The sequence below is a fragment of the Trachinotus anak genome, unplaced genomic scaffold (genome assembly GCF_046630095.1).
Source record: "Trachinotus anak isolate AG129_WGS33_773 ecotype Australia unplaced genomic scaffold, CSIRO_AGI_Tana_v1 ptg000021l, whole genome shotgun sequence".
NCBI lineage: Eukaryota > Metazoa > Chordata > Actinopteri > Carangiformes > Carangidae > Trachinotus > Trachinotus anak.
The window spans coordinates 1935655-1952050 of NW_027273872.1; the positions used below are offsets into that span (position 1 = coordinate 1935655).

Consider the following 16396-nt stretch of genomic DNA (forward strand, 5'->3'; position numbering starts at 1 on the left):
AAATCATAACTGAGTCACATATTTTATTTTCAAACAAATAAACTCTTGTCAAGTCCCAAAATAAAACCCGAACAAAAGTTGCAGGACTGTGTTCCCTCATGACTAGGACAGGGAAGACCATGAGGCCAAGTGTCCTGATAGGCTGTACCACCTGCAGTGACAGGAAGGAAACTACTGTACAATCAAAGGGTTCATGTTTGCAAGCACTTACTGCACAGATGTGCTATAACATAAACATCATCACCCAAAAGTACAAACAAGAACCCTGACCCCCCCACCCAAAAAATAAAAGCATACATGTCATCATTTCTCTCATGAGAACAAAGACCCTCATCAATTATACACACACAGAGGCATTCAGGTTCCATCTTGTTATATACCACAACCTCAGTGGAAAGAGTAAAATGAAATCAAGTTCTTTGGGCTTTGACATGGCTGACTGAGGTATGAATACCACACACATTGTTAACAGTCAGCTGTATTTCAGCTAAACACCAGAGAGGACCAATTCTAAACTTCTAATGATGTATTGATCAATGCTCCTGGTTTCTGTGATGTTGTGTAGGTTTCTGCCTGCATCTCTTTTTAATTATTTTACAATAAATTTTTTAAAATCTATACACCCAGACACGTTCCACAATAAATCACATGTAGACAGGCCCTATTTGAGGGAAGTGAATTCCCAACTGACTAGTTAGTGTTCCAATAGGCATTTGAAGAGAAATACCAACAATACAGCACATTTGTATGGAAAGTATATCTTAAGAGTAGCTCAAACTTTACTTACCTGACATTTGTGGTCTATAAAACATGTTTGTCCCAGTTTGATTCACACATGCATGAAGCACAGGTGAGGGGGATCTGCTGGGGGCTTATTTACATTGTACAGCTACCACACCCTTTGAAACAGTCTGCAAGCAGTTTATAAATGGCTCTGTTCCCTTCGGTTATTCCCTGAACTCTGGTTTTGACACAGGTAATGACAGCTGGTTTAGCAGTGGTGCCTGGCAGGTGGGCACACCTGTTCAGAAAATGCCTGCAGGTACAGGTGCTCTGTGGGTGGGAGAGAGCAAGGGACCCAGAGGTCTAGGTTACCACTTCTTGTTGGGTCTGGCTCTCTGAGGAAGAAAAAAAAATCTCCTTGCACTCTTCAAAAAGCTGAGGAGGAAAGCGAGAACGTTCACAAGATCAGGGGCCACAGTATTCCTTCTTCAGATGTGCCCTCTCACATGCACACATTAACATACAGTGCCAAGCTCTGGATGGGGGGTGGGGTGGGGGGTGGAGCAGGTCATTTCAATCCTGGTGAAGCCATGTTACAGCCAACTGAAAGGTGACCACACCGATGGCCTTGAACAAGCTCCCCGCCTCACGGAAAAGATGCGCGATGCAACCTGTTGCACTGTTCTGTGACGGTAACGTCAGTGCTTGTTCGTGCTATGAACTTTGTGTCATCACCCAAACGTGGCCTTTCAGTCGCAGGGGAAATGGTATCTGTACGTTAAGATTCCTGAGCTGGTCTAGCTCACCCCAGACACACTAAGAGCTCAACACAGTGGTTCAGCACCTGCCGACAACAGAATCATTAAGAATTCATATGTTTATAGATACACAAAGCATGTAGGTTTAATCAAACCCAACTTTAGTGTTGTTTTTGGTAGGGGCACAGGGGGACAATCCGAAACAGGTTATATCGACTCTTTAATTGTTAGGACATCCAATACAATTATTGTCTTGTTCTACCCGTTTTAAGGCCACCGTCATGGCGGCAGATAGGACAGTACCATGTGACCATTCAATCAGGAGAGAATCCTCTTGGAAGGCAGAGAGTGTAATAGGGTGGTCTGCTGCTCAACATGAGTTAGGAGGCTCTGGCTGTCCCAATTGTAATTGAATGGCCAATTTTTTTTAATTTTTTTTTTTTAAATTACACAGCAAAAAGGTTGAGATACAGAGGAGAAAAGGCGCCCACAGAGGCGAGACTTTGTTTATCTATTGCACTCAAGTCGGGCCTCCTGGCAGTTGGAGGACACAAAAAAGTAAGGAAAGATGAGAATGTTTCCTCTGTCTTCCTTTTCAATTGTGTGCAGCCTCCCTCACAGACAACAGGTAGTCACAAAACAGAATTTGTATTTGATGTAAGGCAGTTTGGTGTTTTGCAGAGAGCCCAGTTACACTTCTCTACCCCCATCCTTTACACAGAGCAGCTAAAAACCACAAGCAAAAAATCCCACAAAGAAAGAAAAACAACAAAAGGAAAAAAAGAAAACTAACAGCCCTCCAAATTGACAATTCTAGTGAAGTGTAAAATGTGTAGTTTTTTAATATGTAGTAAAATCTCAGTAGGATTTTATCGTTTATCTTGTGATTTCATAATATAAATGTAGAGATTCACAACGCATTTCTTCCTCTTGATCTGCCTCCCGGGATGTCTTTATCAGCTGCAGCACAGACAACTGGCAGACGACCAAACAGCAAGCTGGTTTGTGATAAATAGATCACCAGTTTGTAGGCTCCTCCACTAATTTCCTCAGTCATTATAAACAAGAGAGATGACTCCTTGAACAGTACCATCAGCAGGGCTCGATTTTATCCAGTCTTTTTAGAAAAAAAAAAAAGAAAAACCCCTTAATTGGTCTTCAACTTCTCATCTTGCGTGTCTTTTTAAATGTGATTTTGATGAACATTTACAAAGTGTTCCAACTTGGTATGATTTGTCTCTGTTCCCCTGCAACTTCTTTTTGAATCCCAACACCTCTCTCCAGATTTCTGTAGAACATTCTGATCTTCAGTCAGTCCCAGTTCACAAAAGGATTTATTCCTTTTCCCTTTTGTTTTCATTTGACAAATTCCTTTGGAATGGCATTTCCAGTCTTGAATGGATTTGTTGAGAAACTCATGCAGGGGTGTGCACAGTCACAGTAATGGTGATAAGACTTCTTTTTCATTTAGAGAGTAACATAATGATGACACTAAAACTTGATATGAAACATATCTGCAAAAAGGAGGTGAGAAGGAGGAAGGGGAGGGGGGGCTATCTGGGCTTGGGTGGGGTTTCTGGGAGGCAGGAGGGGAGCTCTGCACCGATGCAGAGGGGACGGCAGGGAGCTCAGAGCTTCTCTGAGGAGGGGATCCAAATGTAGGGACCAGACTGCTCCTCGATGATTAGCTTGATTTTGTTGTAGATCTCCTCTAGTGAGTCGCCCTGTACAATAGCTGAAGACACAAACACACAGACAAATTTATGTTTTGGTTGCATCAGAAGTGGAACAACTGGTTAATTAATCCAAAGTTAACAGAGACAGTTGCTGTTTATCATTTCAAATTCAGTATCTTTAGGTTTCAGAACAGGACAAAAGACACTCTCATTTGTCTTGGTGGGAGATTTTCCCTTAGATACCATTGATCCTTCAGTTCTTATCACTTAAGCCTTTTCTCTTGTAGTGAAACATTAACAACTATTAATCGGTAAAACCATATTTGTGTATCTTTGTACGTCAGTCAGAGACTCACTCCCTCATTGGTCAGAATCATTTTCTCTGACGTGTGTTAACATTTTTCAGTCTCTTTGTGTTTCGCCTGTGACAGACTGATTTTTGGCTGACAGACTTTTTCCTGGTTCATTTCTGCTGTAAACACATTACACAAAACTCCTGAAGGTTAAACTTTGCTAACAAAACACTAAGTGCTGACTGAGTCTCAAAGACTTAAGGTTACAAACAACCCATAATGCAACACTCTCTGTAGAAGATAGTGTTACGCTGAACTCTCTCACAATCACATCATCGTCTAAACCCTGAATGTTAGACGACCGACACTTTTCCAAACCTAATTTCCAGAAAAAGAAACTGTAATGTACATTAAGAAAGAAAACAATTGATTAATGGGGGCTGGAACGATTAATCGATTAAGCTGATCTGATTTATCTGCACCCGGCACCAAGTTGCTTTTCAAGAGTTTTGGAAAAAATCTGATTTTTGAACCAAAAAAGAAAAAACAACTCTCAGACTGATCTATAATTTTAGTTCGAGCCCACATCACAACTACAAACATTTATCAATGACCCAAAGCAAAGGGGCAGAGAGACCAACCTGTGAAATACTCTCCAAAGTCTTGCTCCAGCTTAACTGCCTTGTCAAAGACTTTATTGGCCTGTTCGTACGTCTGCCTCTTGTTCATTTCCCTGAAAAACACAAGGGGTTCTAGTTATTATCACAGAAAGGTACAATCACTGATACCTTGATTACAGTTTACAGCTCAAACTTACATTAGGGCTTCAATGGATTTTGGTTTGATAAAGATGGCAATCGGATAAAGTTGTGCTTGCTGCAGTCGTTTTATGGCATTCCCAGACACATCCAGAATGCAGTGTTTCCCCTGTAGGTAGTTAGAGTAGCTTTGTTAAAAATACTTTTAACTTTTAGAGTAGGCCACATATTCAGTGGTGTGGTTCCTGTAATGCTGCAGACTAACAAGTTTTGGGAAAGTTGGTGGTGGAACATTAATTACATGTCTGCCTTCCGATTTGGCAGGAAACCCAACATGCCTCTGGTTACACCCCAAATATACACCAAACCCAATCTGGTAACCCAGTCCTACAGAGAAACAGGCCTCAGTTCTTACCCTCTCAGCCACAGTTCTGACAGACAAGATGCTCGTCCCATAGAGGTTCTCATTGAACTGGCCAGCCTCAATGAATTTATTATCCTGAATGTCTTTCTCCATTTGCTCCCGCGAGGCCACAAAGTGGTAGTCCTGGCCGTCCATCTCATTCTCTCGCCTCGGACGAGTCGTGTCTGCAGAGGAGAATGAAACAAGTTTATTTTCTGCACGGTTGTTATGTGTAGTGTAGTGAGCAGAGCTGTTGTGTGCTGTCAACTCACGGGGTACACAGGAGCCAAACTTGTGGGGAAACTCTGAGATGAGGTCATCATTTACTCTGTCCTTCATTGGGCCCAGAATGATCACAGGCCTTGTGTAGTGGACTGGATTGGAGGTAAAGAAGGCAGGTGAAGATAAATACAGACAAACAAAAGTTTGAATTATGTTTTATATTTTTTCAACTGTGGAGAAGCAATTTACTCACTTTCCTGTCGAATGACTGGCTCATAGGAAAGAATTGTGTCCTCCTGTCCCTCTGTAGTAACATAAGATCATCAGAAATTATACAACTCATTTAAAAAAATACAATAAAATTATCATGGCTGATAAAACACTATGAGGAATTCTAGGTTTCAGATGTCATTTCACAGCTAAGTTTTCCATCTACAGTGTTATTCATCCCTGTAGACAGTGTCAAACAAACCAGAAAGACCATTGACCAGAAATTAAACTGACTCACTTGAACTGCTTTCACTGTCACTTGTGTTGGATGTCAGGCATTCTGCAAAAGCATCAGAGAGTGAGTCGCACATAATCTCAAACACAGTTAAATTCAAATCAATTCTCTTCTTAAGGGTGAAAATTATTTTCACCTGCCTCAAAAGCCATCAGGAAAAAAAAAAAGCAGCGTTTCTGAAAAACTAGGTCACTTGAAAAAAAGGGAAGCAGAAGTCTTGTGCGGCAGCCACGCTCTTGCAATATTAGGGAAGTGGTTTTAGGTGCAAGCAATAGGAAATTAAGTGTTTCCTGTGACAATATCCCAAATGACCCACAGTTCCCTGGCCAGTGTTTGCTATTGCCAGATCTACGCCTGTGGCAGCGGATCTCGTATCAGGGGAATGACAAAGAAACTAGAGTCACCGCCTCGTGGTTATACGCCTTCGCCAACAAGTCAGGTCGCAGGAAATATGGTCACAATCTCCCCTTCCTGAGTTACAGCGTTGAGTAATGGCCAGTAGTGTTTTTGCAGAACATTATGATGTCACAGTGAAGTTGACCTTTGACCAACTGGTTATAAAATGTCATCATTTTATCTTATTGACATTTGTGTTAAATTGTGTCATAATTTGCAGATGAATTCACAAGTTAAGGCCAAAAACATGTTTTGTGAGGTCACAGTGACCTTTGTATACCAAATTCTAATCAGTTCATTTTTGAGTCCACGTAAACGTTTGTGCCAGATGTAATGGAATTCCCTCTGGGTGTTCTTGATTAACGCATTCACAAGAACGAGAGGTCACTGTGACCTTGAACTTTGACCTTTGCCTGACAAACTCCAATCAGTTCATCTTTGAGTCCAAGTGAATGTTTGTGCCAAATTTGAAGAAATTCCCTCCAGGCGTTACTGTGATATCGTGTTCACAGGATTGAGACGGACGTACGGATGGACAACCTGAAAACATAACGCCCCCGGCTCCGACTGTCACCGGCACAAATATCCAGGTAACGCCTCCCTCCCGTCGTCCACAGGAGGGAGGCAGGAGCTGGTCGACTCCAGGGAAGTGGAGGAAAAAGTGTTGTCAACCTGGCATAGCAACGCTCTGCTCCAGTGACAGATACATTCCAGCTCTGTGTGACCTCATCTGACAAAACTCTGCTAAACATTTACTGTAAAGACCCCATGAGACATTCAGCATAAGTGTGAGGCTCACTTGCCCTCCCGTGGGAATTCATATTTTATATGTACTGTGAATCTGAGAGTGAGTGTGTGTGTGTGTGTGTGTGTGTGTGTGTGTGTGTGTGTGTCACTCTAAATGTGTGTGGTTTAGCATTCCCAGCTGGGTCTGCAGTGACAAAGCATTTTTCTCTGAGCTCAGGGGACAGCTACTTGACAGTACAACCACACACTTACTCAAACTCTTTGATCCATAAAAGTCATCGCTTAACCCTGGGAAGTCCTAGGTGTCCCGACAGGTGAGAGCAGAAACCAAGAGAAGAGAGCAGACAGGAAGAAGAAGAGGTTAGTGAGAGTTGGGGCAGAGAGGGAGAGGAGTGCTGTGTCGTGTTCGCCAAGCCCACTGACACATGGCGCTGTGCTGTACTCATTAAGCCTGAGCTCCACTTTGTTCATAGTAAGCCACAGCCTTTCAATTACACAAGTCCAATCCCATTAAAATGGGATTTTGACCTGTTAAGTGTTAAAGCTTCAGTCCAGTTAATGAGATTCTTCTTGTTGTGGGTCAGTGACTGACTGGAGAATTGATCAGGATTTATACCAGGAGCAGCATCACAGTGTTAGGACGCCTGTGTGTTAATGCAGCCAAGAAGTTGCGCGCACACACACACAGCTGGCAGCACAGACAGCTAGACACTCCTCTGGAGCCCACAGACAGATGCACAGACACACCAGAGAGAAACACACCCCCCCCCACACACACACACACACATCTCCGGCTTGATGCCGGCTCTGCATGTGGGGCGTCTCTCTGGGACAGTGAGAAAGGGATGAGAGTGGTGCCATCACACAAACCCTCCCTGGAGGTGAGCGGAAAGATGAAAATTGGAGAGACAGAACTGAAGCATGAAGGGGAAAGGACGAAAAACAACACCCCCACCCCACCCCCCCTCGATCACACAGCTGGTACTCACGTTCAGACTCCACCAACTCCTGCACAATATTCTCCTTGCTCTTGTAAAACGGGAACTTGCGTGAGAGGTTGAAGCTTTTTTTGCGCTTTACTTTGACTGGCTGCTCGTGTGGGTGAGAAGGGGGGAGGGGGGGCAATGAGAGGGTGAAAACAAAAACAGAATGGGATTCAATGACGGTACAACACCCATGCAAAACAACAACCAAAAAAAAAAAACAAATGAAATGTAAACAAACCATACACATCAAATAATGAAAATGAGAAGCAGGTAATGTGTGGAAATGAATGGCATCAACGTGAAGCTTCTGTTTACCAACTTAAACATCAGCTGTTGTCAATGACTTGAATCTCCGTGCATCAAACATTATAAAGATACAACATTACAACTGATTTATATTTCTACAAATTAAATCTGACACATCTGCCTCTGACAGACATTGTCTAAGTGCACATTTCTTAATATCACCAAGTGCGTGAGCTGTGGAGGTTACAGAGGCCTCTCATCTCCACGGAGCTCCTGTGTAATCTATACAGTAATATGAGCGCATTTTGTGCTCGCCTCAGTGAGCAGGTGCTGGTCTCTTTCCCACACTCAGGGGGGAAGTAGGCCATCTCCCTGGGAGCCCAGCAGCAGCTCTGAAGACAGCCTCTTTGGCACCAGGGCAGGGAGCAGCTGGTCCTCTACACTTACCCTGTTAGACTCAATCATCCCTGTCCTGGCGTGGAACTTGACTGTTTTTAACCTGGCCCGCTCTTTCTTCTCCACTCTGGGGGGGGGGAAGGGGGGAAGCAGGTTTAGGCTGGGAATGAATGAATGAATTTGTCTGGCATTAGGACCCTGCTGCGAATGAAGAGCAACTGTACCTTTTCTTGCTTGGAATGACCCCAATCTGCTCACTCTCTCCATGTGGTGTGACCAGCCTCGCCTGCCACCATTCATCATCAGAAGCATTAATGACATGGAGGATATCACCATAGGAGAAGCTCAGGCCTTGGCTGGGGAGGCAGCTGTCCCTCGTTCGGTCGTAGTCAAACAAAGCTCTACAAAAACAAAGGCTGTGGTTACTCTCTTGTACTTCTGTCTCCAACTTGTGTGTAGAGACTCTACGTGCACTAAGATTAAATTATTGCGTCCTCCTGCAACACATACTGGTCCTTTACTTCACATAGCATGTGGACTGTTACTGCATTCACAATATGTGATTTACGATGACAACATAAGACCTTGAAAGTCATTTTAGATAATAAAACTCTTTATTAAACTTGCTCGTGTGCAACCACACAAACAGAAAGTGGGAAGTAATGTCACATCTGACTGTTGACTTATGTATAAAGAAAGTCATAAATGTTTCCACCTGACATTTCTACCTGCTATTGCCACATACAAACACACTGTTTATTGTCTGGAGTGCGTCACTGTCCTGTCTGACAGGTAAACCCACGGTCACGGCTAAAGGTATTAACACCTGCTTTACTGGTTTTCAGTTTCCTTGACCTACAAGCCTATATCTTCAGGCAATATTCCGCAGGCCAGTGGACAGACACGCTGTGGCCAAAATGCATTTTTCTCCTCTGTTTAAACGTTTTTTGCCACGCTGCTCCTGCCAACCGGCAGGAGGTGGCAGAAGGTAAACAGCACATCTGAAACTGTCCTGATGCAATCAGGTGGAAGCCTCTTTGCTCCTGTGCTTTACAGTGACACAAGAGCACTTTCAACATAGGTTGACGAGCGATAATCAAATTCCAAGCAATAACCATGTTGTTGCACCTTGACATACTTACAGTGTGTTTCAGAGACAATGTGAGAACATGTGACTCCGTGTTTGTGTTTTTTTTTCCCGAGTGCACCTTAGAGGTTTAACGCCTCCACATTCCTGAGGGTGGGCTGAGAGGACATGGCGGCTCCTGCATCAGCCGGCTAACTAGACAGCTTTTCCAACATAACTGTGGGCTTAGTCACCCGCACAGGAGCAGGCTAGGCTCTACATGTCTCATAGGAGCTGGTCTATAAGAGAGGCATGAGTCAGACTAACACTCCACTGACTATAGCGTGTGTCCAATGAGATAACACCTATATACTTCTGATATATTCGGGTAAGGCCCAATGCTATTGAACTCAGGCTAAATCAATCTAGTAATGTGGCTATTAGGCTTAGGTTAAGTGAAGCGCATTAGTGCTTCAGCAGAAATATAGGGAAGCACTTGGACTATGGATTTACATCACAGTCCTTTTACCTTGACCCCTGTGTGACTTGCTTTATGTGAGCAGAGGGATGCCTCCTGTTTTAATTCCTAAATGAGCCTCCATCCCGTTTGGCAACCGGCCCAAAGTGTCATAACGCAGGTCACTCTGACAAGCTCCTCTGTCAATCTGCATTACACCAAGTAGAATCAATGTCATATGTGGCATCAAAACAACAACAGGGAACGCCAGTCCATCAGTTATTTATGGTGGTGAATAGTATCAACCCAATGCCCTAAGTTAAACATTATCCCACAAATAGTATCAAGTTTAATCGTATGATCTCTGCCATGTGTGTCATGCTGTTGTACTCCAACAGTGCGGCTGCTTTTGACATGTGCTTTCAGGCTTTATTCTCCCCCACAGGCAGGTAGAGCTTTATTATGTAAGAGAGTTTCTTTTGACTACAGATCTTAGAACTTGATGTAGTGAGTGCAAGCATGAATGTATGTATGTGTGTGTGTGTGTGTGTGTGTGTGTGTGTGTGTGTGTGTGTGTGTGTGTGTGTGTGTGTCAGCTTTACCTGACATAGAGAGACCGTTTCTCACTGGTGCGCAGGGAGCCTGATCCTGAGCTCATGCTGCTGTTCATCATCTGCTCCCTCAGGTCGTGGATCTTGGACTCAAAGCGACTGTACTCTGCAATGTGAGAAACAAAAACAAACTGTGTCAACAGCACCCCCCAAAAATAGGTCCTCAGGAATACACTTGCCCTCAGGGCTTTCACGTTGATACACCTAAATGAGAATGATGCTCAGTAGAGCCCACGGCTCTGCCCAGGCCAAAGGATTTACTTCCACCAGGTCCAGATTATGACCTGGATTTGCACCAAACTGTACAAACTCACAGAGCTCAACACCATAAATATGTCTGATTTTTAACATCTCCGCCTGCATATTACCTCCTGAGAAATGCCTGATCTCGCAACATTAAGGAAAGTGATAAAAAAATGGATCCTGGATCAACACCAAAATTGAATGGGCTGCTCTGTGGCCCAGGCCCCATCCTTCCACAAAGTTTGGTGCAAATTGGTTCATTGGTTTTTGTATAATTCTAACGACAAACTAACAAACATGAGTGAAGTCCCGACCCCTGGAGGTAATAAAGAAGAATAAAAAGACAGTATTAGATCCTGTTCTCTTACTTCACTGGAAAATTGCACCTTACATGGTGCTGCAGTGAGCTGGAGTGAACAGAGGGAAGGTTCAGTGAATCCTTGGCTGATTAATGACCCCAGGAACAGATGGTTTATCATAGATCTGCCTTACACATCCAGCAATGTCTCATGTCAGGTAATTAATTATACAGATTAATTAAGTTCAACATGGGCTCTTTAGTGTGGTTAAAAAAAGGGAAGGCCTCCAACAATTTCAAATGCATGACCATTTGTCATAGGTGTGTAAATCCAGTTGCTGCTCAGGAGCACAGGGATGATGTATGAATCCACCTGGACCTGCTCATTAAGAACGCTCTCGTTAGCCTGCTGTGCTCAGCGTGCTCTGTGCCCAGGCTGCTGGAACAAGCCGGGCCACCGCACACCGGCTACACAAACAGAGCGGCAGATGCAGCTAGAAAAACAAGCGGGCTAGGTCGTCGCTCATGTGATCACACAAAGGAGGTGTTGGGCCCGTAACAGGGCAGCACCCTGGGCGACTGATTCTGTCATATATAGAAACCTTTTGACAATTTTACACTTTACACTGCTGATAAAAAGAATGTAACTGCAGTTAGAATTAATAAGTATTAATGTTTCATGTTGCACAACTGTGCCCAGGAACTTAGCTGTATACAACAAACTACAATCACATCATTAACAGCAGGTAATACTACTGCTTAAACACCACAACATATCTATGTCCTGATCACAATCAGGCTATAAAAGTACTGGTGCCAGAGAGGATCCTGCACTTTTATTGCACTTGTCTCCTTCACTGCCGTGCCTGTAGGGGCTGACTCCTACCTTACAGATTAATCATCCATAGCTGGCAACACTTCCTGAAACGTGAACGAGAGATCAAAGTCCAGAGTCTGTCGAACAAGTAGCCTTGAAAAACAAACACCCATGCCTCCAAAAATGATTTCCAAGTTAGTCCAAGCTCCTGGAAAATACTGGACAGGTGCAAAAACAAGCGTTCGCCCCCCACACCGCCCCCCCGGCCAAAACCTAAAGGGGATTCAAAGCAAACACAGATCCTGCCGCAGGCCTGGTGGCAGCTCTCCACCCTGGTCTCTGCTCAAAAGGTTAACAATACAACAGAGTGACGCTGCAAGGTGAGGTAACCAGACACCACCTGACTGCCTGTAACCAAGAGCAACGTCCTAACACACCTAGAACAGGGACGGCAGATGCGGAAACAGCCATTCAGACTAGTCCACTTGGCTCTGAGGCACAGGAAAGACGAGAGAATGAAGCACAAGAAGCAGCAGCTTGGGAGGCGCCGAGAGACAAGACAAAGAGTAGTTGAACAGAGAGAGCAGTCTTAATACCCTCTGCACAATACCACCGACCTGAAGGGCTGAGAGCCGTGTCAGTGAGACAGTGGTTTGAGTAGCACAGGTGGCGGAGTCAAATGCTTTGCTTGTTCACATTCCTAACATCCAAATGATTAATCTAAACTTGGTGGATATTCAAGAGGAGCAGGAAAAACACTACCACCAGTTTTAAGCCTCTGTGTGTTTGGGAACAGAATACAAGGAAATCTGCATTACAGTCATCTTTGTACAGCATATCACTACATCTGTGAAACGGAGTAGTGAAAAGAAACAACATGATAACCGGTCTCTCAAAACGACTGACCAATCAGCAACATCGACTTCCTTTAGATTAAAGTGGTCTCAGTTTCAGTAAAGGAAGTTTAGGAGGGAAGGAAGATCTGTTTCAGAGAAGAGGAAGGATACTCCCAGTGCTAGAACACACTGTGATACTGGTGAATCATTATCACCAACCACATCACAAAAGGCACCACCAGGACGACAGCACTTTCTACTCCAACATTAGTTCAGTATCAAACGTTTGACCCACCTGATACACACAGAGTACACGCAGTAACAAAAATTGAAAGTCTTCCTGGATTGTGAGAAAATCAGAGATACAACTGAGCACAAATCCAGCAGCTTCAGTCCTCAGATCAGCCGCAAGTAGAATTAAAATGTCAGTTTTCATTAACTGATTCCTGGCCAGCCTTGTGGGCTAAGACTGAGGTGGTGACCATGAACTACAATGTGCCTGGCTTACATGTGTCCTGGGAGCTCGGATACATATCATCACCTTTCTTACACAGACATTAAAAAAAGAACTGTAAAATTAATTTCTAAAAAATGCTTCTGAAATACAAAATTCATGTTTCTTCTTGCAGGAAGTCTATTTTTGCTGTGAGTATTTGACTGCAAATTAAATAAACACAGAAAAGCTGTGGCATATAACAGCAAATTAACTCAAAACCGGCCGGGCTACCCCTATTATCTGTTGACACTGTGTTACAGGTTTTATTTAAGGACATAACCACATGAATCTGGTTAAGAATGAGTCATGTGCTTAATGTCAAGTAATACATTCTTCATAGTTATCAATCCAACATTAATTGTTCTCCCACCTCCCTACTCAGAAACACACCTTTGAAATGCTGGGAAAAGGGAGTCCACAATTATCAATGTAAAATCTCTGTCCCTTAAAGGTCTTAATACACAAGAGCGAGCTTATATTTTTAGGAGTGACCCACAGGAGGAGCAGACAGCTAATAGAAACTGGGACTATTCTGTATCTCTCACTCCCACTGCGTGTCCTGATTAGTCGTACAGCTTTTTTATTTTGGGGGACGGTCGCTTCTCTTTTGATCCAGTTATGCAACGCAGCAGGCACGTACATGTAATGTGAGAGCGTGTTATGATCTCAGGAACAGCCGACCCAGTGAGCACACAGACCCCAGTAGAGGAACAAGTAGACCCTGGCTAAAGTATGTCTGCAATCCTCTGTAATGCATACTGTTGTAAGTTTAATGAGGACACGTGGAGTTTAACACTTCCTCCACAGCACTGCTCCCATTTCCTACATGCAAAGATTTTAGTGTAATTACACTCCTTGATAGTGGGAAAGGCTAGCATGAAGGATACACCCCTCACTTCCATTCCTTCAGACTCAATGTGAGTGAAAGAGACTTGGTGATGCTCCAGTAAGCCACTGAGAGTCAGGGGGGCTTCTGCTGCAGCCTGGGTGCTCTGTTGTGGCTTCTTGTAGTCTTCAGTGCTGGCCTTCCATCTGACGTCTGCGGACGCCCGGGCCCCAGCCCCTCAGATTACTCTCCAGGCAGTTTGCCCGACATAAACAGGCATTCACCCTCCACTTCCTCCCCCTGACTGACTGTCCTTGTACAGCTCACAGGGGGTTCTCCTCTTGCTCCAGACTCAAACGACGAACATGTCACACACCGCTTTAGGATGCCAGCAGATTTACTGGCGACAGATCTCAGGTCACCAGTGGGGATGCAGGAAGTCAATCATTTGCCAGTGCTCAACTTGTGTGTTTAGAGTAGTTACGCATCGTACACAAACAGATAAGTGTCCCTCACTGGGTTACAAAAGGGGGCGCAGAGCTGAAAGCATGATTTGGTATGAAAAACAAAGGTTCCCTTCAACTAACTGCATCATTATTCAAGATGCTGCCCGAATGGTCTGGCACGCGAGACTACATGAACTCACATGGACAAGAATGGAGCATTATAGTCAGTATTCTGTAGCAGAGGGAAAACCTACACTGCAATATTGACAGTTCTGATCTCAGCCTGTGTGCTTCTTTAGCTTAGCTCCATGTCACTGATCCTGTTCCACCTTCACTGACACCGAGCACCATCAATGACCTTGGAGCGTTATTGGACATTTGAGGCTTGTGTTTTATTGAAAGTGAAAGGAATATGGCGTTAAAGCATGCTCCAACTTATGCCCCTGCACATTCCTGTCATAGCCCAACCTCAGAACTCAGCCTAGATCTAAAGCTGACAATATCCTTCCCTTTGTTTTTATAGCAGCAAGTAACACATGAAAAGAATTACAACACTGAGAAAAACGCAACTGCCAAAGTAGCTGTAATGCACAGTCAATCTGTGATTTACTATTACAAAAGACAGAGTTGTGCCACTTTGTGAAATAAACTCTGTTAAATTAGATAAAACACATACGTGGCTGAATAAACACTTAAATTCTGCTTTAGTCAGCAGTGAAAATGGACTAGTGGTCTGAGAGTCCAAAGTCTGGTGCGGCGGTGACATACAGGTGTAAAGAGCTGAGGTTCACAGGTGAGGTCACTGTTTAAACCACCACCAAGCTGACACACACCTGTCTGACCACACCTCTGTGTCCCCACCTAAAGGCTTGGGTTACATAAGAACTGAAAAGCAATTGTTTGAAGTGATTGAATGAATCCTGCCTCATGTGAATCACGACATAAAGACACTTCATCTGGTTTTAAGGATTAAACTGAAGAGTCGGGAGGAAACAAACAAAAGGCTTAAACCATGGTAATGGCAGGAGTGTGCCACAGAAGTGACTGTATGAACCACGGTGGGGTGAGGCTATCACATGTCTGCCACGGTAACTCCACATTCATTTCAAGGCTGATTAAATAGAGTCTTTTTGAACTTGTGTTCCCACTTGAAGGAGGTTAATTCTTACTTTTTTTAGCAGCTCAGGCATTAGAGGAACACTCACTCACTTTTTTACAGTGACTTTACAGCTGAGGTGAAACTACAGGTTACAGCTGAAGGGGGCACCTACCTCTCAGACTACCTCGGAAACAGCCGTAGCCTAAATAAACCTCTTCTACAATGTAACCCACGCAGTCGCTCCGGTTTCAATGTGTCAATTTCCCCGCAGTCTGCCTCCTCGCCTCCCCTCAGTGAAGTGAATGTGTAGCTGTTATTTGTCCGTCTGCGCCGGTAGTTTCTTCATCCAGCCATTAGGGAGTTCATGCGGCTTCTGCTCTGCTGCTGTTGTGTTCGAACCCATCCCCCATCCGCACAGGCTGGCAGACAGATACAAGTTTCAACTTTTTTCCTGTTCCACCTTCACTTTGAACGCCTTCAAAAAAAAAAAAAAAAAAAAATGCAAAAAAAAAAACTTTCCTCTGCTGTCGTGACGGATGTTAGAGCTCACACTTCCCGTTTAGTCTCCTCTTTCCATCTGGTTCCCAGCGGCTCGGGGCTTGGACAGAGACAGAAGGACAACAGCGGTTCGTTTGCCCGCCTTGCAGCTTTCGGCCCACACTTCAGCCTGCTAACACCAGCCCCGCCCCTGGACCTGAATACTTCCTGAAGCCGGCCTATCAGGAGCGCGACCGGGGCTGCAACCGGAGCTTATCACGCATGCACCAAAACACCAGGTGGAACTGACTTTTGTTGCAACACTAAAGAATAAGTCTGTCGATATTTCGCGGTTTTCTTACTGTCTGCAAATCAAATTAAATCCCCAGCTGATCATTCTAACAAGTTTTGTCTATGTTTCCAAATCCGGATTATTCATTTGAGCCATACACCTCAACATGTCTGTCAAAAATCCATTAAAAACATTGACAATGAGCAATAGCAATGAGGTCTTGGTCACATGTTCCTTCATTACCACGAACATGGGTACTGTAGTTTATTATGAGTCAACCCCACATACAATATCCTGCAGCTGAAAGTACTCACTAAAATCTC

General features: G+C 44.1%; 1 protein-coding gene across 6 annotated transcripts in view; it reads right to left on the bottom strand.

The window, feature by feature from the left end:
• Positions 1-3: 3 nt before the first annotated feature.
• Positions 4-16396, bottom strand: part of dlg3 (discs, large homolog 3 (Drosophila)) — a 75166-nt gene continuing 58773 nt past the window's right edge. For 3 of the 6 annotated variants that reach the window (XM_071457627.1, XM_071457629.1, XM_071457628.1), the window contains 11 exons: positions 10235-10349; positions 8334-8510; positions 8161-8236; positions 7471-7570; positions 5342-5383; positions 5087-5137; positions 4884-4985; positions 4624-4796; positions 4268-4377; positions 4092-4183; positions 4-3216 (listed from right to left, as the gene is read on the bottom strand). In XM_071457627.1, coding sequence (XP_071313728.1) covers positions 3110-3216; positions 4092-4183; positions 4268-4377; positions 4624-4796; positions 4884-4985; positions 5087-5137; positions 5342-5383; positions 7471-7570; positions 8161-8236; positions 8334-8510; positions 10235-10349 — 1145 coding nt within the window. In that variant the 3' untranslated portion in view covers positions 4-3109. Of the gene's footprint in view, positions 3217-4091; positions 4184-4267; positions 4378-4623; positions 4797-4883; positions 4986-5086; positions 5138-5341; positions 5384-6733; positions 6780-7470; positions 7571-8160; positions 8237-8333; positions 8511-10234; positions 10350-11670; positions 12009-15476; positions 15978-16396 lie in introns of those variants that run through there. The other 3 variants (XM_071457631.1, XM_071457632.1, XM_071457630.1) reach the window with 3 other exon arrangements.